General features: G+C 51.8%; 2 protein-coding genes across 4 annotated transcripts in view; one reads left to right on the top strand and one right to left on the bottom strand.

Moving 5' to 3' along the window:
• Nucleotides 1-1,604: 1,604 nt before the first annotated feature.
• BLZF1 (basic leucine zipper nuclear factor 1) lies at nucleotides 1,605-16,274 on the bottom strand. 2 transcript variants are annotated; one of them, XM_045838469.1, is made up of 7 exons: nucleotides 15,932-16,273; nucleotides 14,703-14,778; nucleotides 11,138-11,553; nucleotides 9,663-9,862; nucleotides 8,148-8,276; nucleotides 5,749-5,968; nucleotides 1,605-2,919 (listed from the first exon to the last, which is right to left on the bottom strand). In XM_045838469.1, exons 2-7 carry the CDS (start codon nucleotides 14,731-14,733, stop codon nucleotides 2,734-2,736), a joined length of 1,182 nt encoding a protein of 393 aa, XP_045694425.1. In that variant the 5' UTR covers nucleotides 14,734-14,778; nucleotides 15,932-16,273; the 3' UTR covers nucleotides 1,605-2,733. The 2 variants fall into 2 exon arrangements, with proteins under 2 accessions (XP_045694425.1, XP_045694426.1); XM_045838470.1 differs by lacking the exon at nucleotides 1,605-2,919 and adding an exon at nucleotides 3,779-5,066 and having other exon boundaries at nucleotides 15,932-16,274.
• A 156-nt stretch (nucleotides 16,275-16,430) lies between these two features.
• The window catches only part of NME7 (NME/NM23 family member 7), an 83,650-nt gene continuing 77,376 nt past the window's right edge, over nucleotides 16,431-22,704 (top strand). The window contains exon 1 of one of the 2 annotated variants that reach the window (XM_045838537.1): nucleotides 16,431-16,564. In XM_045838537.1, the coding sequence (XP_045694493.1) occupies nucleotides 16,562-16,564 (3 nt within the window). In that variant the 5' untranslated portion in view covers nucleotides 16,431-16,561. The remainder of the gene's footprint in view (nucleotides 16,565-22,704) is intronic. The other variant, XM_045838538.1, reaches the window with a different exon arrangement.

Raw genomic sequence — 22,704 nt, 5'->3', positions numbered from 1 at the left:
TTTTTTTTTTTTAAATCTATGTGAGATTGGTAATAATGTCCCCACTTTCATTTCTAATTTTAATTATTTGTATCTCCTTTCTTTCTTAGTCCCCCTTGCTACAGGCTTGACAATTTCATGAATTTTTCCAAAGAGCCAACTTTTGGTTTCATGATATTCTGTTGCTTTTTTATTCTCTATTTCATTTCTGCTCTAACTTCAGTTTCCATCCTTGTGCTACCTTCTTTAGTTTAGTTTGCCTCCTTTTTCTAGTTCTTTAATGTGTAAGGTCAGGTTGTTGGTTTGAGATCTTTCTTTTATTCTGTTTAGCTCAGTTAGGTGTTAACTTTATTGTTATTATTGACACTCTTACATCAACCATTGCTGAAGTGTGCTGCCAGTTTGAGCTTATAAGAGGGAACAATTTATTTTTTTATTATGGTAAAATGCACATAAATGTATATAAAGTTGACCATTTTTAAACGTGCAACTCAGTGGCATTAAGCACATTGGCGCTGTTGCGTGGCCACCGCTGTTTTCCGTCTCCAAGACTCCTGTCAGCCCAAGTGGAGCTCCGTGCCCGCCAGTCAAAAGCTCCCCACTCTGCCTTCCCCTGTCGCCTGGCAACCGCTGCTCTGCCTCTGGTTAGATTATTTCAGGTGCTTCCTGTGAGTGGAATCGTGCACCATCTGCCCCTTTGTTTCTGACTTATTTCATTTAATGTAATGTTTTAGAGGTTCTTCTATGCTCTAGCATAGATCAGACTTTCATTCTTTGTTAAGGCTGAATATTCCATTCCACACACACACACATTTTGCCCGTCCATCCAGCGGCCCCTGTATTACTTCCACCTTCTGGCTGATGTGAATGATGCTGCTACGAACCCTGGCGTACGAGTACCTGTTTGAGTCCTTGCTCCCAGCCACTCGGGTACCTCCCTACACGTGGAATTGCCGGGTCATAAGGTAACTTGTGTGAACTTTTTGAGAGACTGCCATCTTGCCTTCCATAGTGGCTGCACCATTTTGCATTCCTACCAGCAGGGCAGAAGGGTTCCAATTTTTTCACATCCTTGCCTTATTTTACTTTTTTGAAATAATCATTCTAACAGGCATAAAGTGCTCAATTTGCATTTCCCTAATTATTGGTGATGTTGAACATCTTTTGATGTGCTTATTGGCCATTGGTGTATTTTTTTAGGAGAAATGGCTATTCATGTCCTTTGCCCATTTTTTAGATTGGGTTGTTTGTTTTTGGTTGTTGAGTTGTAGTTCTTTATTTATTCTGGACACCGGACCCTTATTAGAGATGAGGTTTGCAAATATTTTTGCCCACTCTGCGGGTGCCCTTTTATTCTGGTGATGGTGTCCTTTGATGTACAGAAGTTTTTCATTTTGATGTTCAGTTTATCTTTTTTGTCTGTTTTTGTTGCCTGTGCTTCTGGATCTCACCACTAAGAAATCACAGCCCAGTCCACTGTCACGAAGCTTTCCTCTCTGCGTCACCCTCGGTTTCATACTACGGAAAACTCAGGGAGGGGCTGAGGAGCAGTTGTAAACAGTATAAGCCAGATGGAAACTTGGACTGAAATACATCATTCTGGGGGAAAAAAAGACAATGCTGAATAAAGAATATAGAGAAATTTATTGCCACTTGAAATTATAAATATAATTCAGATGAAGGAGACCAAAAACACCAAAACCATTAGGTTGACATTAAAATATACTGTACTTTGGCCAGATTTGTTTCTCGAGGATTTCTCTGTCGATGAGCACTGCCATAACTAAGTAGTATAATTTGGTACAAACATTTTATGGACAGTTTTAAAGGCCTATAAAAGTGTTTTGTGATTGTCCATCATGAATAAACAGTAATAGATACGACATAATGTAAATTAACTGATGGACTGCACGTTTGAGTTCGTACAGTATCCTACAAAGACCCCGCTTGCCCCGCCGTGTCCTGTAGACACCAAGCTGGACGTTCTGGGTGCGCTGGTCAGAGCGAGCCCCGTGGTCAGGGTCTGCGTCTTCCCCACGGCGAGTTGTGCCGCCCACCCTGCGGGCCCCACGCCACACCGCGCCGCCGCGAGAACGCGCGCGCAGGGGCACTCGCCCGCTCGTGGGGCGGTCCGATGGTGTTAATTTCCCTAACACTCAGCCCTTCTTCTAAAACCTTCACCTAGAGCATTTCCTAAGCCTCCTTTGTAGCCCCCCCAAACCACCGAAAAGGAAAAGAACACCTTCCCCCCAACATTCCCTGCCAAGTACTGCTTCAGAGTCAGGATCGGAAAACTGGGAGGGGCGGGACAGGCCGTATTCCGGGGTCCACGCGGCGCTACAAAGGCCGCGCAGACGCAGTGAGCCATGGGCGTGGCTGCACGTGACCCGGGCTGCCCGCGCCCATCCCCGTGTCAGGGACCAAGATTAAGTGCTGGAGCAGGATAAACAGTGACTTAGAGCCTGAAAGCAGGCATGCAACTCCTTCCCTTCTAGACGTAGGGAAAGCATCATGTCACGCCTGGGCAGTGTTCTGCACTCGAGACGTATCAGCAGCTTCATTCTTTCCTGACCCTGAGACCGCCGTTAGGAGAGGGTGGTCGGCAGTCTGGCCCGCGGGCGTCTCCGGGGGCGTATGTCGCGTCAGTGGGAAGCGAGAGCACTTCCAGTGTGGCAGGAGCCCCGCTCCCCAGTGACGCCCGCGGCTGCCGGGCGGCAGGCGGTGCCCGCGGCAGGCCGGCCACCGCCCGCTCCCCTACAGGACGAGCAGCTCCCCCTGGCAGCGGTTGCAGCAGTTGAAGGTGATGTTTTCGTATCGAGTGTAGGGGTGAAACCGCCCAATATTTTTCTGTGCGGTGAGTAGGGTGCTGGGTGAAGACTCAGAAAAGGGACGATCAGGTGGGCTTTCTGTGCAGGCAACGGGGTCCAAATTGTGCAAGACCTACGGAAAACAGGCAGTAACGTCAGCGGGTCCAGCGGGGACCGCAACGCCCTGGGCTTTGTTGAGGTGCAACTGCTACGAAGTCCCATCTCACTGGTGTGTATGTGACGACCACGGACATCCCATGTGAACGAGGACCCTGACTGACCAGGGAGCTCACCCCTTCTCTCAGAAAGCTCTAAGTTCCACAATGACGTGCAGTTATTACACTACCCAGCCCACCTACTTTTTAAAAATGAAGCAATTGCTGTTTCCTGTGGATGCTGAGGAAAAAGCATGCAAACACAGGAGGAGGTAAGGCTGTGTCAGTTCTACAGGGAGAGGTGTTCCCTTCTACCCCGCACCCAAGAGCACCCGCTGTCTTCCCCTTCAGTCTCTCCCTCGGCCGCACGGAGTCGGCATTCTGCCTGATTCCGGTGCTGAGATCCTACTTCCAGGTTTCTGGTCACTCACAAAAGCCGGGGGCCTTTCCTTTCTCTTCCTGATTTATGCGCAGCGCTGAACGCTAGCAGCACTGAACGCGCTAGCTGCTGTGTGCCTGTCTGGGGTCTCGCGGGCACCCTGCTCCCTTCCCTGCTTCTCCCGCTCTGATTCTCTCGGTCCCTCATCGGCCTTTGCCGAGGCCCGCAGCAGGAGGAGCTCTCGGGCAAAGACAACGTGAAAGCGCTGGCTCCATGTTCCCGCGCTCACGTTCACATTCTCCCACTGTCAGCACGTGAGGGGGCGGGTACGGTGCAGAGGAGGCAGGCGGCGCGACTGGGAAGGGACCTTGGAAAGCCCCGGCTCCAAGAAAGGAGTGGTCAAATGCCACGGGTGGTGACACAACTTCCCAGAGAGAACAGAGAAGGAGAACAGCAAGGACAAAATGACGGGTTTAATTTTAGGTGCTGATCCATTTACTAAACAGCTGAGTACCTACTATGTGCAAAGGATTACACCAGATCTTGGGGACACATAAGACACAGCCCCGTCCTTAGAAAACCTGATAGCTTGGGTGATGGAGAGTCAAACTGCAATTCTCCATGTTCAAGAGCTGTAATAAATACATGTAAACTGCAACGGGAGCCTTGAAGAAGGCACATGTAGATGTGCTGGTGAGACTCTGGGCCGTGGAGAGGGCTGGCTCTTCAAGGCGGAGCGGTGCTGGAAGGGCAGCGGAGGCGGAAGGAATAGCAGGGACAGACGTGGAGACACAGGGGCACAGTGACAGGGGAATAAAGAGTGGTTGACTGCTGGAATGTGACTTGTGGGGGGTGGGGAGGTACACCTGGGAAATGATCATTGAGAAGGGAAAATGGAGTAAAGATTATGACAATCCTATTGGGATTATATTGGGTTATTCTGTAACCCAATTACACAATATACAGGATTCAAACTCCATAAGGGAGACGGGGAGCTGTTTCTACAGGAGTTCCGAGATGAATGCACTGGCATTTTTGGGGGGCGGCATTGTGAAACCTCTCTGTGGGTGAAAAGCACGGCAGGGGCTATGGGTGAGGCGGCCACTGCGGCAGCCCAGGCTGGAGGCCGGTGGTTGAAGCTGAGAGGAAGGACAGATGAGAAGAAACTGATAGGATTTGTGGAATCAACAGGATTTGGGGGATGAAGGAAATGCTAAAAATGGTAGCTACCATTGACTGAGAAATTATACTGGATTGGGATCCGCTGTGGGCTCTATATACATTATTTTATGGAATCCTCAAAACATCCCCATATAGCACGTATATTCCACTAAGATAGGGAGTAGTGGAGAAGCAGGTTGCTTTTCTGCTGGTTTTACTTTTCTGGGTGGGGAAAAGTACGAATGCTAAAGCAAGGAGAAAAGAGGCTGTTCTATTTTTAGCTGTCTGGGGGACAGCTACGTGGAGATATCCTATGGGCATGTACGGGAGGCTGGTCGCCAGAGAGACCGGCGTCTGGATGTCAAGTGGGACGCTGAGGGAGCGCTGTGCCCCTGCCTCCTTCCTTTCCGCACGTGAGGAGCAAGACGCCTGCTGGTGAGTGCGATGGGGGGTAGGAACAAGGGCGACACACAGCTGGACGGACACAGGCCTGCAGTCTCCAGGGCTCCGAGACAAGGGAAGAGACAAAGGCACTTCAGAATGGAGTCCAGGCCAACCGAGGCAAGGAGAGAGCTAGGAGAGTGGCTGACAAGAGGAAAGAATGGAGGGGTCAAGGGATAAAGTGATGACGTGACCCAGGAACAGGGGGATCGGGACGAAGGAGTCGGAGCTGGGAGGAGACACTGGGACCACAGGTCTCCGCAGAGGTGCTGGACCGAGATGGCACCAGCGGGCCAGCTCTAGTCAGCGACCGCCCGCGATGGGAACCTGCGGGCGGGACACTGGGGAGGACGGGAGTGCGCCTGGTCTGTGGTCAGAACTGAGGTCAGAACTGTTTGGCAGCTCATCGGCATGACCTTGACTCCACCAGGGCTGTGCGTGCCAGGTCTGCGCTGGGTGATTCCGCAGCAGGAGGCACAGGCACATCAGTGTGTGGGGGTCAACAGTTCCCAAGGTCAGAGACAATCTAGGATCCACTCTTGATCATTAAATTAGAAATTCTACACAGTCTGTATCAAAAGGAGCTCAAGAAAAGCCTAAATAATAGGCCCTCTTTGTAAACCATTACATTTTTCTCCTTAAGAACAGAATAATCCTATCTGAGCACCTTAAAGCTCAGAGGAAGACTTCGATTCCTCCAAGATGATGAGCCCGTCTGCGTGAGAATCACGCTTAGAGCCCGCATGTCGCCCCTTCCCCCAGGACAGGCCGCCCCTCGGGAGGAGGGCAGTGTTGGAAGCTCCTCAGGTCGCGCGAGAGAGTTCACCTTTTCAGCCATTTTTTCTGCCGGGCTGCTGCAGAATTCAACTGTCGACGGAGCCTTTTTCTGAGTGTTCGTTCCGACATTTCCCAGAAGATGAGAATTCACTGCTTTGGCCAGCTTGTGGTTGGCGAGTGCCAGTTCCGCCGTGCTGTGAGGCTGCGCGCTGGGGTAGTAGGTCTGCTCCCGCCCCCACTGCAGGGAGACCAGCAGCTCCTCCAGCAGCCTGCGGGGAACACACGCACACGGGCCGTGAGCAAAGGGGGTGAAGGGGGCCAGGGCGGGTGCGCAGTGAGTAACACCCCCGAAGTCGTGTAACACCTTTCTCCACACCTTTCCTTCAGAGTTCAATCAACCAGCAAGTCTGGCACAGTAAGTCAGATTACAGAGAGCCCTCATCAGTTCATTAGGTGGGTATCAGGAAATCACTTACCAAACCACTGTTTTGTTCTCATATTTCTAGACGGGTGAAATATACTAGTACACTCAGTTGTGCATCTGTCGAGATGCTCATATGCATTTCTTTTCTGGGAGTTGCACCGATTTCTGAATGACATACCAACCTACACTTCCTGGGCTAAAGTTTACTTGGACATGATGTGTAAATACCCTTTCTAGACAGTCATGCTGCACCTATGACGGGCTAGCTTCTGAGCGATGCGTCGTTGACAACTGTGTCATGGGGTGGCCGTCACGGAGCGAACGCACACACCTACACGGTGCGGTCTCCGGCACACCTGCGCTGCACGGCACCGCCTACTGCTCCCGGGCGCCAAACCGGTAGAGCAGGTCAGCGTACAACATGAGAGTACAGCGACCATCGAGAAAATGCGTGACCCGGAGACAGTCGCTGGGTGAGGCTGCTGCTGGGCAGCACGCTGATTTTTCCAGAAGTGGAAAAAGCACACTCTAAAATAACGATAAAAAGTATAGCATGGGACACACGTAAACCACCACGTAGTCACGCGTGATCACTGTCAAGTACGTGGACTGGACGTGTTGCACGCGCTCCGCTCTTACACGACTGGCAGCACGTCAGTTTGTTCTCCCCGGCATCACCACATACATGCCAGCCCGCCCGTGCTGGCTGCCGCACGTCAGGGGTGGGACTCTCCCAGCTCCGCCGTGACCTCACGGACCACTGTGGGTCCGCCGTCGACCACGAGGTCCTTGTGCAGCACGTGACGGGACACGGGTGGATCTGACTCATGAACACTCGGTGAGGGGCCTTTGCATCTGTGCTCGTGAGGGGTATGGGTCCATAGTTTTCTTGCGACCTCTGCCTGGTTTTGGTATCGAGACAATGCTGGCCTCCACACAATGAGTGGGAATTGTTCCCCACTTCTCTACTTCCCAGAAGCGTGTGTGTAAATTTGGCTTTATTTCTCCCGTAGATGTTTGCTAGTATTCACGGGCGAGTAAGTCTAGGCCTGGAGTCTCATTTCCTGGAAGGTTTCTTAACTATAAATCCAATTGGTTTAATAGGTGACGCCATTCAGGTTGTCTGTTCTTGAGTCCCCTTGGGTGGTGGTCTGTGTCTTTCAGGGAGTCTGCCCGTTTCCTTTCGGCTGTCGGATGTACTGGCAGAGAGCTGTTCCTGACACTGACACACACCCGTTACCCTTTTTATGTCAGCAGACTCTGCACTGCAGCCCTCCTCAGTCCTGCTGCTCATCATATGCATCTTTTTCTCCTGAGTATGCTGGGGTTCTTAACTTACCTTTTCAAAGGAGCAGCGTTTGGCTTCCTGTTTCATTTATTCTGCTCTCATCCTTACTGTTTTCTTCTTTCTGCTTAAATTGCTCCTTGTATTTCTTAAGGGAGAAGCTTACACTGCTGAGACCTTTTTTCTTTCCTAAGCTAAGCACTCAGTTATGATCTTCCCTGTAAACACCGCTTCAGTTGCCTCCCGAGAGTCTGGCACTTGGATGCATCAGGTTTCACGCTCCCCGTCTGCCCCGCGGTCTCCTCTGTGACCTGCACTGACCTGACCTGCGGTGCGTCAGCTGCACGGGGGCGCGCGCACTCGGGAGGGAGGCCGCCGACTCTGGCAGCTGCGGTGCACGTGGACCGGAGGGGAGCGCTCGCGCCGTCGAAGGGTCCTCGAAAGGACCCTTCCACAGGAAGGGCAGGCGCACTCCCTGGCTTGTACCAGGGAGTCTTACAAAAGTGCTGCAAGTATAATCAAAGCTGACTCTTGAACCCAGAGATCTCCTCTATTGTGTGTGTACCAGGAAGCGAACCTTCTGTTTTTAGTCTCCCTCCCTCTCCCGGGCATCTGTTCTGAACCGCCACGCACAGCACGTGCTCAGCGCGTGACTCGGTGCAGCAGCGCCACAGGACTGCCCAGTGACAGACCCTGCGGGGGCAGCTGAGAGGTTCCCAATGTTCGACCAGGGCCGCACCTCTGGGTGGCTCTCATTTCCTGGCGGAACTGCTCCCGCTCGCTCAGGAGGTCGCGTACAGCGCCCTGGGCCTCGCGGTGCTGGCGCTGCAGGGCTGCTCTGGCGCCGGTCAGCTCGTCGGCCATGACCCTGGGAGAGATTAAAACAGCCCCGGTGAGTTCTCGGACGACAACCCGGTGCAGAGAAGTTCACATATGACGTTGGTGATCGTCATTTTCAAAAGCTTAAACCAAGAAGAGTTAACATAGTCAAATTAATTCTGTTTTTAAATCTTCACTAAAAAACATTTAAAATGTGTATAAGCTGAGAACTCACTGGAGGGATTCAATTAAAACATTTACAAAATGACAAAGGAAATGGACTTTTCTTATAGTGACTTTCAGGATTACCTCAATATTACCCCAGATTGATCAAATTTTGAAAAAAAAATTACATTAACGAAATATTTTAAATGAACATTTTAAAGGAAAACAAAAATGCATGATTTTCCTGCCATCCAACTTACCTCTTTGCCTTTAGAAAAATATTAAAATAATGTAGAAAGGCTTCTATAAAATGCTTCAACATGCATTACAACATGCCCCTTAAACTGTTCAAAGAGGACTAACTCACTTCCACTCAAAGACAAAGTTCACTTCTCCAGACAGCACCCTATACTGGCACAGTCAGAAATCAAATTACGGACTTGAAGGGAGCAGTCACCTACTAAAACCTGTCACAGGTAGGAAGACGTGCAGAAACACTTTCCCGAAAATCTGCTCCTGACACCCAGCGGTCCTTACAGCTCAGCCGGGAACCTCCGGGGTTTTGAGAGAGGTCACCGGAGGACCGGACTGAAGCCAGCGGCCCTTCAGCGTGTCGTGTGTGGGACATGCGGCTAAGCACGTGGGGGGTGGGGAGGGTGCAGCGGGGTGACGCCCGCAGCCCGGTCTCCCGCAGCTCGGTGCCGGAGGATGCAGGTGAGCAGACCAAGAACCACACCCCCCAGCTGAGAGTCCTGGGTGCGTGCGCACCGCCCCAGGGAGCAGCCCCGCCCCGTGTGCACACAGATGCCACCCTTTCCCTCTGTGCACGGGGAGGGAGGCTGGGAGGCTCTTTCTGTGGTTAAACACGACGAGCACAGGGCACGGAGGACAAGTCGTGCTGTCTTACAGAGCGGCGATGCCATCTGATTCTCCAGAAGGATAACGCAGCCTGCTTTTTGTGGTTTCGGCATTTACTAGATGTCTGGGTCAACCGCTCTGTCTGCCATTAAACTCCGCACTGCGGGCGACTCCCCTACAGAGCAGTGACCTCGAATTCCACAGGGGCAGGGGGGGTGGTCCGCAGGGTGTCCCTCCCCACTCAGGGACGCTGCGTTTCCTCCCACAGGAGCGAGAGTGCGCGTCTTAACACACGAAGTACTTCAAGCACCGACTCCAAATTTTCCACACTACGGTCGACTTCCTGTGCTGCGGGCCGAAAGCCAGCAGACCAAAGACCAGAACGCGAAACGCCGTTTAAGACCGGAGATACCTGCTGGCGAGGAATTTGCTCCGCCACACGTCGCACTGGATGGACATGCGCTCCAGCTGCTCGGCCAGCTGGGCCGCGTTCTGAGCCAGGGCCTCGTTCTCCAAGACGAGCTGGTTCTTCTCGCGGGCTAGACGTTCGAAGTGGTACTGGAGGTCATCCCCCACAGAGGCCACCAGCAGCTTCTTGAGCTCGCGATTGACCTGGAGGAGCGCGTGACCAAGGTGACAAGCAAGTGACTATAGTGTTGCAAAATGAACAAAGAGAAACTGTTTCATTTGGACCTCTGTTACTTAAAAAATGGATCAAAGGGTGGCATTAAATACTTAAGCTTCATAATATACATACATTAGCCTTATCTTCCTCTATCTTTTTGCATCTATACTTACAGTCCACATGGTTATAAACTGAGCCTCTTGTACTAAGAGCACAAATCACTGCGGTAAAAACAACAAACTGCTTCAGTCAACACTGAAAGAAGAAAAATTAGAACACTAAACACTAAGTTTTGTTAAAAATACGACAGAATGTTTTAGGTGTCTTTTGGACCTTATTCAACATTTAAAAAATAATTTCTTGGTGCCCTGGGACTGTGACTTTTACGAACGTAAGCGGAGCAGGCAGTTCGGGGCTCTCCACTGGTGCTCCATACAGCACCCTTTATGTTGCCGCTAAAGCGCAGGCGCTGACACACAGACGCCCGGCAACGGGCAACGGGCACCGCTCTGAGGCGCGGCCACGGAGGGACGCTGGTGCCGTCTGCGGCGGACTGTTCCGCGACATGAGACCACGGTGACGACCAAGGTGGTGCTGTCTTCACTGTTTCCCTCTGGTTTCCAAACCGCTTACAAATTCTGATTTTAGAATTAGCGACGTGTTAGAAACATCCTGCAATGTGTTTGGGAAGGGACCACTAACCACGGAGTGGTTAGGGACTGGCGTCTATGAGCCACGCGGTGCGCGGTCTCACAGGGGACGAACGGAGAGGCCAGGGCGCCGCTGGCCTCGAGGCAAAGATGGAAGAAACACACCAACACTGCAGACGGCCTCCGCTGACGATGAGGGCACCAGTACTCACCCCACCAGTCTCTCCAGTCCGAGCCTTGTGCATGCACGGGCAGAGACACTGGGAATTCGGGGACCCGTAAAACGGGGCTGGCTCGCCAGGCGGCCCCAAAGCCTGCCTTGGCAGTCCGCGGCTGCAAGTTCAGAGCCGGAACCCGCTTCACAGCTTACGCGCCACCTGGCCCAAAGCGCCCACCACCCCCCGCCCTCGGCGTGGTTCACGGCGTGTAAGTTCCCAGCACACACTAGCGCTACTGGCGGCCCGGAGAGAGAACGTGGCATTTGAGAGGAAGCCACCGTGAGAGGTGACGAGCTGCGGCCCGTGAGGCCTCCTCTCCAGGAGGAAGAGGCCGCGGGCTGAGCAGGGGCGGCATCGGGGCGTTCCCTGGGGCCGGGGCGGCAGCTGGCCTTACCTCCGTCTGCACCCGCAGCTGGTTGGAAAGGCCCTCCTTGTCCTGGAGCAGCCTCCGCTCCGAGCTCCTGAGCTTCTTCAGCTCCGCGAGCCCCTCGCTGGGCTCTGCGCCCCCGTCCGACCGGCCCAGGCGCCCCCCCTTCCGACGCCCCTGGGCCTTGGTGCCGCTGCGGGGCATGGCATGGGTGATGGCGGCCTTGGGGACCACTATTCTCACGGCCTCCACCTCCACCGCCTTGTCGGCCAGCACCTTGCCCAGCTGGAGGACGCCTGGGCTCTCCGCCGCTTTCTTCCGAGGGCTGCGGAGGGCGGGAGGTTGCGCCGGTGGGGCTCCCGCGGGGGCCTCCACGGAGGGAGGGGGCTCCTCGGTTTCCATTCCATCCCCTGCTCCGCGGACCGGGGCCGGAGCCAGGGCAACTGCAAAGGGACACCAACACGGACACGACTTACTGAGAGGCCGTACCAGGAGAAGGCCAGGACACACTCCCCCACACTCAGCATTACTACCGGCATTCAGCAGAATGAAAAGTTCAGAGTAAAAAGTAACTGTCGAGACAACCACGTGCCCAGAAAACATGAACACCGTCCCGCGGGCTCGTGCTCCCTTGCACAGGTGGTCGCTCTCTCCTCTCCTCTCGGTGCAAAGTGCCGGGGACTTGGAGCCGGGGCGCTCGGCTCTGACTTCCACGACCCAGTGTGACGCTAGGGGAGCAACCTAACCCTCCACAAGTCGCAGCTTCCTCACCTGCAAGCGGACACACTGGCGGCTGTGCCAGAGGGTGGTGGCAGGAAACGGCACAGTGAGGCCAAGAGCCTGGCTCTCCCCGGACACCCGACGCTCGAGAACCGTGCGAACTGAACGTCAGCCGCAGGCACGCACAGCTGAAACCGCCCACTTGAAGACCCACTTGTCTGTCGTTCTGAACTCTTGGCAAAGGATGCTCTGCACGGACGACCCGGCTGGACTGCTCAGTGCCCTCTCCCTCCTGGGCCTCGCTCAGGCCTCTGTTCCTGCCACGGCTTCTCTTCCACAGCTCCTTTCGCCACCCGCCGTGGTCCTCAGTTACCCCACGGAGCCAGCCCCCACACCACTCTTCACGTCTGGTCCCCCTGTCTGCTGCGGCCCACTCTCTGAGAGGCCCGTGGCACCCGCCGTCTCAGACACCCAGCCCGGAACTTAACCATGAGGCACAGCTGTCACCGCAAGGGCGCTGCCCGCGCTGCCCGCGCTGCCCCCGCTGCCCCAGGGGGTGAGTCTGCCGGGCACCCCCAGAGCGGCCTGGTGCCCTCTGAGAGGGGGACGCACGGAAGGCACACGGCGTCAGAGGAACGTCCGTGTGTCAACGCCTCAGACTTCGCTGCCGGGTTTACGTTCAGCGAACCGTCTGACTTCGGCACCGTTAGTTTCCATGTTAACCTTGTTCCCTCACAGAGGTTCTGGGTGTAGTTGCTCCTGTTTAGCGCATGTCCCCCTTTCAGAACCAGCCCCGGCCCCGGCGCACGCCCTCCTGGCGACGGTGCCACGGAGACCTGCACCGCGCACCGCCCTGGCTGCTCTCCGCAGGCGTTCGAGCACGCGCGGACAGCTGACACACTCGTCACGAAAGCGACAAGGGCACCTTTTCTCAGGCTCTGCGATTACAGCACCTTCTGTTCCCTAACACCAGTTAACGCAAACCCAGGAGGAACGGGACCAACACGGAATTACCTAGCATACTGTAAAATCAAGATCAAATGAGACGATGTATGTGAAAGCGCTTTAAAACTCTAATCCTTATCACAAACAAGCAATAACAATGACAATAACTTAGTTTCACAGAGGCCTTGCGTATGGTAACACTGTATTTAGTTTCTGTTTGTTACAAGCTCCATGCCAGTTGCTCTCACATTAGTTACCAATTAATTGATCTTATTTCCCATTAATCCCCAGCATTACCTTCACTGTAGCCTCTGATTTGCATATCCGAATAATATAAAAGGTGGCTCTGAAACACTGTTGCATGCAGCTGAATTAAATTCAGTCAATATTCATTGGTGTGATTGGCTCTCCCTTGCTCCCTAAACACATTTAAACCCCCTTTAAAGAGTGTGCTGTCGAGGTCAGCTTGCCACAAAGTTGGCGTCCAGAACATGGTTTCCCGGCTCACACCGAAAGCCCCTCCGTCCAGAGCTCACGCCCCGCAAGAGTAACGTGCATCGGGAGGAGTTCGCCTGGGACATGCTAAGACTGTTACCGACACTTCAGTGAGGACGGGTGGTAGGCAGTATGCTATAAGGGTCTGAATCACAAGGGAAGAGACCGGAGCTAAAGATAAATCTGGAAGTCATTCTTACAGATAATTACTGAAGCCTTGAGAGTAGAGGAGAAAGCCCCCGAGAAAGCAACATTTAAAAGATAAACCAGCGAAGGAGGGTAGGACAGAGACAGAGAACACAGCCAGAGCCGCGGTGTCCCACAGAACTCCCCGCAGTGAGGGAGATACCCTAACTCCGCACTTTCTGATACAACCACCCCCGGCCACGTGTGGCTGCTGAGAGCCTGTGATGTGGCTGGTGTGACTGAGTGAACTAAATTTTTAACTTTTAAAAATATTAACTTAGACTCAAATAGCCACAGTTGCTACTGCATTAGTGGAGGGCTGCAGAGAAGGTGGAAACTGAGAGAGATGTCGTGCAGGTCAAGGACAGAAAGTATTTCAAAATGTGGGAATGACAAACGGGGTGCAGAGCTGCAGAGAGAACGGGGGGCGGGACTGAAACGTCACTCCTGCAGCTCGCAAGTGCTATGACTTGAATCCTGTCTCCCTGAATATTCATGTGTGGGAGTCTGACTCTGTACCTCAGAATGCGACCTTATTTGGAAACAGGGTCATTGAAGATTAATTAGTTGAGATCATACTGGAGTAGGGTGGGCCCCTAATCCAATATGGTTGATATCCTTATAAAAAAGAAAAATGTGGGCACAGAAACACACACAGGGAGAATGCCATGGGCACGTAAAGTAAACTATCAGGGTGATCAGGCCAAGGAATACCAACACTTGCCAGCAAACCTCCAGCACCTAGGAGAGAAGCTTGGAACAGACCCTTCCCCGATGCCCTTAAAGACAGCAAGGCCCTGCCAACATGGACAAAGCCTGTCTGGGACTCCTAGCCTCAGAACTGCAAGACAATAAATTTCTATAGTTTATGCCACCAGCTTGTGGTACTTTCTCACAGCAGCCCTAACAAACCAATGCAACAAGACAGACAGCTTTTATACCTACTCACTGTTTGCCCTAATTTTGCAGTGGAGAGAAAACATGGCTGTAAAACTCTGCTTTTACAGCAAATGTTTAACAGTAGTTGTCGCCTAATAAATACTAGAGAATGCTGTGAGCACTCATCTGTACCTCTGCAGTCCTGAAATGTCAACACTGCCATACAAAATAAGCATGAGGAGACCTGAAACCCAGGCGATTCCCGAGGGCTCCATGAGGCTGACTGACCTGGCTCAAACATTCCTCTATCCTATCGTCATAAATGTCATGTTCTAAAAACTATGATCACTAAAACAAAAAGACTTACCTTTAGTTTCTAAACTCTCAAGAGTAGTCATTTTTTCAACTAACAAAAATGTACCCCAAGAATTCTACTGCAAAACCTAAAAAAGAATAAAATGAAAGAATTAAAATACTGTATAAACACATTCACTAAGTCCCTCTAATTTAAATATGAAATTCTACCTGCTGCTGTATTTAGTAACATGAATTTGGAAAGATAGTGTCCCATATCCTTTAATAGGTGATACTGTTACACCTACCCAGTGTCTCAAAAAAAATCAGGGTGGTATTTCTGCTTCCCTGTCCTCAGCTGTAAGTCTAAATCATCGGAGGTGTGTCTGGAATTTTAGTTCAGAAATAGCACTTAAGCTACCATGGTGGCTTCTGCATTATTAATACGACAACAGGAATTTTAAAGAGGGTAATTACTTTCTCAGGAGACATTATTGATACTAATTTATTCAGTATGTAATCGGAGAGGAGCTTCTGTTTAGATGTCTAACAAAAAATAAAAACATTCCTGATGCCTCAGTTTGCATTTTCTTGACAATAAGATTAAAATGGCATAGCATATGCTTTCCAAAATGTATGCACGGCCTTACAGGACAGAGATTCGCGGGAGAACGCGAGAAGAAAGGTGATACTAATGCCATGTTAATAAAGGATGAACTGTACAGTAGATGACCACTGGGGTCTCCACAAAAATGATCACTGAGTACTCGCCATAGCCTGGCCCCGGGTCTTCCCGGACTACCATCCTCAACAGTCACAAATCCTCCTTTTTTAAAAAAAAAAATAATTTTTTATTTGTTCTTGTTTTTCTGTTACAGTTGTCCTAATTCTCCCCTGTTGCTCTCGCTGCCCCGCCCCCCGTTCCCACGGTCAATCCCAACCCTGTGGTCCATCTCCATAGGTCATTTACGTTGCCCTTGAAGCGGGCCTCCCAAGTCCCTTCGATCGAGCCGTGAGCCCTGAAACCGCGCTGGGGAGATGCAGGCGAAACGGGCAAACATCGCGGGCGTGGGCCGGCAAATACGGGGTGAAAGGGACGGGGTGGGTGTGGAGTGAGTGGGTCGCAGGAGGCAGGCGAGGAGGCGACACGCCGGTCAACTTCTGCCGTCCCGGGAAGTCGCACTCGAAGTTCCAGCCCTGTCTGAACAAGCCCCGGATCCAAAGGCGTGGACACCGGACTCCCACCTAGACCTCCGCCCCGGTCGGCATCCCCTGGCTCCACCGGCCGGCTCTCGGACTTACCTCTGAGATCCTCACTCTTCCTAGTCCAGGGGGCTGCCCCGTCCCGGGTCTCCGGCTCGAAATCACCGGGCTGCCCTCTCCGGACAGTCCCTTCCCATCCCGCCCCGCCCCGCCCAGGTCTTCCTGACCTCAACTTCTCGCTCTTCTCTAGTCACTTCCGATTCATCAGTCAGGGTTTCGTTTCCGGAACACGTTTCCAAAAGAAATAGGTAAACGCATTCTTAGTGCGTTTAAATTCAAGCAACACAGGCCATACGGTGTAAGGCTTCAGTGACTGAAAACTGGACAGATGCCTATTTAAAAATAAATTATAGAATATTCGGACTCTAATCACCGGCCCGTGGCTTGAACTTCCGGGTCATCTGTCAACCAAACGGAAGTGATGACGCTGGAAAGAGGTAGGCGTGTTCCGTCCCCCCGGGCCACGGCGTCAAGGGGCGTGTCTGTCGGCGTGGAGGGCGGAGCTTTGATTACTTTCAGCCAATAGATACAAGGGAGCGGGGCAGTGACTTCCGTGCAACATCCTGCAGTAGGAGGGGCTCTGTTGCCGGAGTAACCAGGCGTCGGTGTCGGTGCTGGAGTCGTCCTGTCGGCTCAAAACCTCTTTCCCTCTGCTGACCTCCTGAGACTATGGTGAGTGCCAGACGGCTCCGGGGTCCTGGTGTCGCAGCGTCCCCAGTCCTGGGCCTGGGGCTAATGGGCACTCGGGGCGTGCCCGGGCCTTGCACGTTCGCCCCATTGTCTCTTTAGTACTGCTGAGTCCCTAGAGTAGTGTAACGGAAAGTTTTGGGGGTAAAACACTGAGTCTAACAGCCGGAGGTGAAACATGATTCCGAACAAACTTTTTAAATGTTTGCATTTTCATCATTGCATTTTTCAAGCTCGGCTTCACCTTAGCGTGCTTCATGTAAGAGTGTGTAGTGGTGGGTACGTGACTGTTTCAGCCCGGCTGCGGGTCTCCCTGGATTTTAGTCTTTGCTCCGCCGGGTGGCGGGACCCGGTCCCGCACCCCGTCTGAGGGCCACCTAGTAGGAGCCAGTTGATTCCTTCTGGGTCCGTACTTTTTTTTAAAAGAAATGCCCCGTCTAGGTAACTTGGGGAGCTATCCAATATCACTTGCTTGAGCTACGGCCCCAGAAATTCTGAGTTAATTGAAATAGGGCTGGGGATTTGCATGTTTTAGAGGCTTGCAGGTGATTTCAATTCACTCACCTGTTTGAGAACATGAGAGTTCTACTTCATTCACATCATTAGCAAAATTTTAAACATTTGTGAATAACGGTCTGGAGACAGTTGACTGTTGTCAGGTGGGTATAGCTGTGAATTTAGCAACAGAGCCTCACTCAGCACCCCCTCTTTCTTGGGTTTTGTTACCCAGCCTGCCCTGCCTGTTCCCCCAGAGCCCCATTCAAGCCTTCACCCCAAAAACCCTGCCCCTCCTCCTCCCTCCATTCCAAGCAGGTGACAGAGTCTAACAGTTTCTTCAACCTCCTGCCCCAGACCTACACATTGACCTGCAGCTTTATCCTCCACTCAGTGTTGTGTTTCCAGTTTGGAGGAAGAGGTGCTGAAGGGTGACACACCCATTATTTCCTCGGGTCTCACTCCTTGCCATTCATGACAATACTGTTCTCTTTTTGTGTGTGATTGTAGCCTTTTTCTCTCCACTTCCTTCCCTCACTGTTAAAATCATACATCTTAAGAAAATGAAATAAAACAAAAACACATCCTCCGCCTTGTGTTTCTCCACAGTTCTTCCATCTACCTACCCGTAGATCTCTAGAAAGCATAGTGTTTTCACTCACTTCAACTTCTGCCTCCTCAACTTTCATTCTCAATATTCTGTCGTCTGACTTCTTCTCTAATGACTTCAGGGAAGTTCCTCTTGCTGAAGTTTCTAGTGGCCTTTTAAGTGCTAAATCCAGTAATTCTCAGAACTTACTCAGGCTCCCTTTAACAACAAATTCAAGGGCATCCATTATGCCTCCCCCGGCTTTGCCTGATTTGTAAATGCTATCCTCCGAGACTCGTTCCTTAATTAATTTCACTTTCTAGCCTATGCATTTTCCTTGGGTGATTTCAAGTCCACAGAGTTCTCCTAGTGCCTAAGCTTTCGGTCAGTTTGAGGTTTCCTCCGAGACCTGCCAACGCCTAGCCTAGTTTCCTGGACCATCTCTACCTGGTTACCACAAAGGCCCCTCAAACTCAATAGGACCCAAACGGAACTTGCTCTCTTCCTACCTGGTCTCTCTAATTTCCCTGAGTTAATGAACGACACCACTGTATTATAAGCTAAACCAGCAACCGGAGTTCTCCTGCTTCCTGTCTCTCCAGCCTCCAATATCCAATCGGTTAGTAAATCCTGTTTCCTTTACGATCTCATTCCTTGCCTGGACTATTGCAATAGTGTCTTTAACAGTCTGGTCCGACAATTTCCCAAACCACTATTTTCTCTGCTATGAGAAGGAATTTCCTAGAACTGAAATCTGTTGATCTCACTCACCTCTGTAAAACTGGAGACTCTCCATTTCCTTTCGTATAAAATGCAAGGTCTCCGGACCGGCATTCAGGCCCCCCGAGACCCAGCACTCACCGGCTGGCCTCCTCTTGTGCTCCTCGCCTCCCCAGACGTTCCTCTGAGCGCCTTGCTTTTGAGCTGGTGCTTGTCTCTCACGGAGCACACCGAGTCACTGCAGGCTGGCGGTAAGCTCGCTCCCTCTCCTCTGCACTTGTGATTCCTGCACCCAGAGTGCCCTCCCCCTTCTTTGCCTGCCAGGCTGCTGTTGATGCTCCCAGACCCCGTTGAGGTGTCTCTTCTCTCGTGATGCCTTTCTTCTCTACTTGAAGAAAAGTGACACTCCATTCTTTTTTGTTACCACCTCACATTCTACACATCTCTGTTACTGTACTTACCGTGTGCACTTGAACTTACCTGTGTGTGGATTTGTTGCCCTCACTACACTGTGAACTGCTAGAGGGCTGGATCTTCGTTTTGTTCACTGCCGTTGCCTGGACCATCGCAGGCACTCAGATACTTGCTGAACGAATAAAAATAGTGCGAAAGAATGTCCGTGCTCTGAGAGTGTGCAGAGTGCAATGGGGGATACTGGAGGATGGCCCTCACTCTTCAGAGTCAGAAAAGCCATCCTGAAGCCAGTGGAACCTGACTGTCATCGCTGGAAGTCAGTGGCCTGTGCGACGGCACAGGGAGGTGGAAAGTGACAGTTGCAGAGTACTGTGTGTGTGTGCGTGTGTGTGTGCGCATGTGCGCACCTGTGCCTGCCTTACATTTTGTTGTTCAGACCTCCCAACATCCCGAAGAGCAGTGAACTTCTCCCCTGCCCTCTGCCGTGGCCGGAGTTGTGTGTGTCCTTCAGGTTGGGTGGTCAGCCAAGGCCCCTCCAAGGAAGTGACTTTGGCTTTGAGGTCTGCATGGTGGGGTGCAAGGGCCCGGGGGAGGCTCCGGGCGGCGCCAACAGCACCAGCAAAGGCCCAAGGCAACACGTGTCAGGAACTGGCCTGCGAGTCAGTGTGAAGACGAATGGAAACTGGGTGTCGGCAGCAGTGGGAGGCCGGGCAGAGAAGAGCTGAGGCGGGACCAGAGAGGCGGCCCAGGCCAGACCACGTGATGTCCTGCAGATCGTAAGCCACCGCTCCTTTGTGACATCAGTGTATAGTAGGCAGCTCCTTTAACAAAAAAAAAAAAAGGAGCCGAGACAGACACAGCATCCACTGCATGTAGTGAGGGAAACTTGGGCGAAACTTTTATTTTAGCTCATGTATATGTCGTGCCTGCTGGGTTCTGATGTAAAACAGATTTCATGCTGTGCGCCGCAACGCACGAAGTTCAGGCTCTAGTGTGCTTTGAATAATGTGTACTTTAAAAGGCAAAGTAGTTGCGTTCTCAAGGCTTGCCTGTTTCTTATTCCTCCTTTGACCCGGGGCGACTCTGTGTGTGTGGCAGGGAAAGCTCTGAAACCAGTGGGAACCTGGAGTCGGCCAGAGGGGAGTTTTCCAGCTTCCTTCTGCGTCCGGACCTCCCTTCCACGTCAGGTGCGCTCAGTCCCTCGTGAGAGAGGACGGGCCTTTGGAAACGAGAGGAAAGTGGCGTCCTTCCCCACGTTCGGTCTGGCCGCAGGTGTGGGTGGGTGAGAGGCCGGTGGTCTCTCCGCGGGCAGCTGAGCGTGGGGTTCCTTCTGCTCTGCCGGCCTGACTTCATGACCGTAACGGTCAGATTATCTGGTCGGCTTCCACCTGCGTCTGGCTTTTTACAGTCGGAGCCCTGAGCTGCAGAATTAGGGTCTGCCTGCACATTCTAGAACCACCGTTTCCTTAAATCTGGTTCGTCTCACATACATGGCATTACAGAGAAAGAGTGTGCTAGAGTCGTCAATTGATTTACCTTTATGCGTGAAGAGAAGAGAGAAGATAATGCTAAGACTCTTGTGACTGATAAAGTGAAGTGAATATTACCCACCCTCCAAACAGAGGACCCACCTGAGTCCTGTTGGCCAAGACAGGGGCCAGTCTGCGGTCTGTGACAGGCATCAGCTGTTCCGCAAGGGTTAGGCTGAACAAATGCCTGCAAGTCACTGTCCCAAGAGAACCTTCAAAAAGAGTTTCATGGTTGCTCAGCAGAGACCAGGATTTTGCGCCATCCGGTGTTTTTAGGTTCCAGCTTTACCGTGTTTCTTCTCAACGGGTTTACTGTTTTTTTGGGGGGGTACAAATACTTCTTACCCATCCAGAAGTCCTTTTGTTACTTGACCTGATAACTTGCAGGTCCACAGCCCCGGGCAGGATATCATTTGCTGTGACTGCAACTAGAAAGCAGAAACTTGAACAATATTTTTACATATATTCTGTGATATTCGTCTCTAGGAGGGGCCAGTCATAGTTGCAAACCTGAACAGCAACCGGTGAATATAGTGCCCTAATTTTCTTCACATGGAGCTCTTTGTCTTTTTTCTGCCTTTTCATCCCCCACCCTTTTTTACTTTTTTTTGTTACCCAGCTTTTGAGATATAATTTGCATCTGACGTTGTGCAGCTTTAAGATGTACGTGGTTTGACACACGTCTGTATCACAGAATGATCGCCACTGCAGCGTTGGCTCGGCCCTCCGTCATGTCCGCAGACTGCCGTGTGTGAGTGTGAGTGTGCGAGTGTGAGTGTGAGAGGAACACTGAAGGTCTGCTGTCTTAGACAGACGGACGGTTGCTGGGGCAGAGGGCTGCAAAGGTACAGGCCTCCGGTTATGAAGTCAGTCAGTCCTGGGGATGTGAGGGATGGTGACGTAGTTAAGAACGCTGTGTTGCATGTTTAAAAGTTGCCAAATGAGTGGACCTGAACAGTTCTCTTTACAAGTAAAACATTCTTTAAAACTGTATGTGGTGATGGATGTTGACTAGACTTACTGTGGGGATCACTTTGCAACACATAGAAACACTGAATCCCTCTGCTGTAGGCCTGAAGCTAATACAATGTTATATGTCAGTCACATCTCCAAAGACACTCCAAAAACAAACACAAGAAATCATCTTAGTGGGATCCAAAATTTTTGGAAAAAAACAAAACAAAACAAAACAAAACAAAACCCAACTCTATAAATTTGTGATGAAATGCTCCTAAGGACACTTTTGCTATTCTGTACTCTTAAAACAGTGTAAGTGATAAATGTTGCCTACAAGGGGTAGGAACACAGGACCAGGATGGACCTGGTTGGAGACGCTCAAGCCAGTGACAGAAATGCGATGTTTATAGTGGGACAGATGACAGACGACCCAAGTGCCTATCAGTAGGGAGGTGGCTGGGTAAGCCCTGGTGCGGCCACGCTGGCGTGGCACGCGGCGTTTACAGAGATGCTGTAGATCTCCGTGTACCAGCCCAGACAGATGAGACTTTAAATGAGTGTGGTTGCAGGATATTTGTGGTTTGCCATTTATGTGGAAAATCATTGCCAAGACCGGTCGATGTTAAGGAGCTCTCCCCCTACGGTTTCTAGGAGTTTTCCGGTTTCACGACGGTGTGAGTTCAGTCTTGAATCCATTCGGAGTTATTTTTGGGGAGTGAGGTAAGACTGAGGTTTGGTTTCATCACCCTCCCTGCCTTGTTCACCAGCTACTCATTCATTCAAACAAGTGTTTAGGGTCTCCTGTCTGCCTTGCCCTGGCCGTCCACTGACTGATAAGTTGGCACACGGTAGCTCCCGCCCCATAGAAACTTCTTGAGAGAAACAGATACTAGGAAAGAATTACAAGTGTAATTTGGGTTACAAAAGAAAAATTACACGGTGAGGTAGAGATGTGTGTGTAACAAAACAGAGTGACCTGGCCTTGCCTGGGGCGGCCAGGGAAAGCCTGCTAGGTGCCATAACATTTTGGTTCTTCTTTATCTCTTCCTTGGGAAGACGTGCAGTACGTGTAAACAGGTAGTGAACTTGGCCCCCTCGGATGTTGCCAAGTGCTGGGAGGACGGTTGAACTAAGCCCTGTGCTCATGGGGGCCTCCAGGAGCAGGTGGTCTTACGTGGGACAGTCAGGGAAGGTCCTCGTGAGGAGGTGACACTGTTTTTTGAAGAGGCGACTTGAGAGCTGAGTTCTCAGACAGCAGCTGGCCGGTAGCGGTCCAGGAGCGGAGCCTCACACGGGCACTGTGGCAAGGGCCCCAGCTTGGCAGAGGGAGGTGGAGGTGGGGCGGGGGTGGGGGTGGCCAGAGTGGCGGGCCCGGGGAAGGCAGTGAGGACGGGGCAGGGGACAAGAGGAGAGCAGGTCTG

The sequence above is a fragment of the Phyllostomus hastatus genome, unplaced genomic scaffold (genome assembly GCF_019186645.2).
Source record: "Phyllostomus hastatus isolate PE091 unplaced genomic scaffold, TTU_PhHast_1.1 phas_contig_283, whole genome shotgun sequence".
NCBI classification, from domain to species: Eukaryota; Metazoa; Chordata; class Mammalia; order Chiroptera; family Phyllostomidae; genus Phyllostomus; species Phyllostomus hastatus.
Note: the sequence above shows the minus strand (reverse complement) of the source record. Positions and strands in the feature narration are given on the sequence as shown.

Excerpts from the sequence above, each read along its gene's own strand:
- BLZF1 (XM_045838469.1), bottom strand. The coding sequence starts at position 14,733 with ATGACTACTCTTGAGAGTTTAGAAACTAAAG. Across the intron at positions 11,554-14,702 it reads TGAGAGTTTAGAAACTAAAG|TTGCCCTGGCTCCGGCCCCG; the intron begins GTAAGTCTTTTT and ends GTCCCTTTGCAG. Across the intron at positions 8,277-9,662 it reads AGCAAATTCCTCGCCAGCAG|GGTCATGGCCGACGAGCTGA; the intron begins GTATCTCCGGTC and ends AATCTCTCCCAG.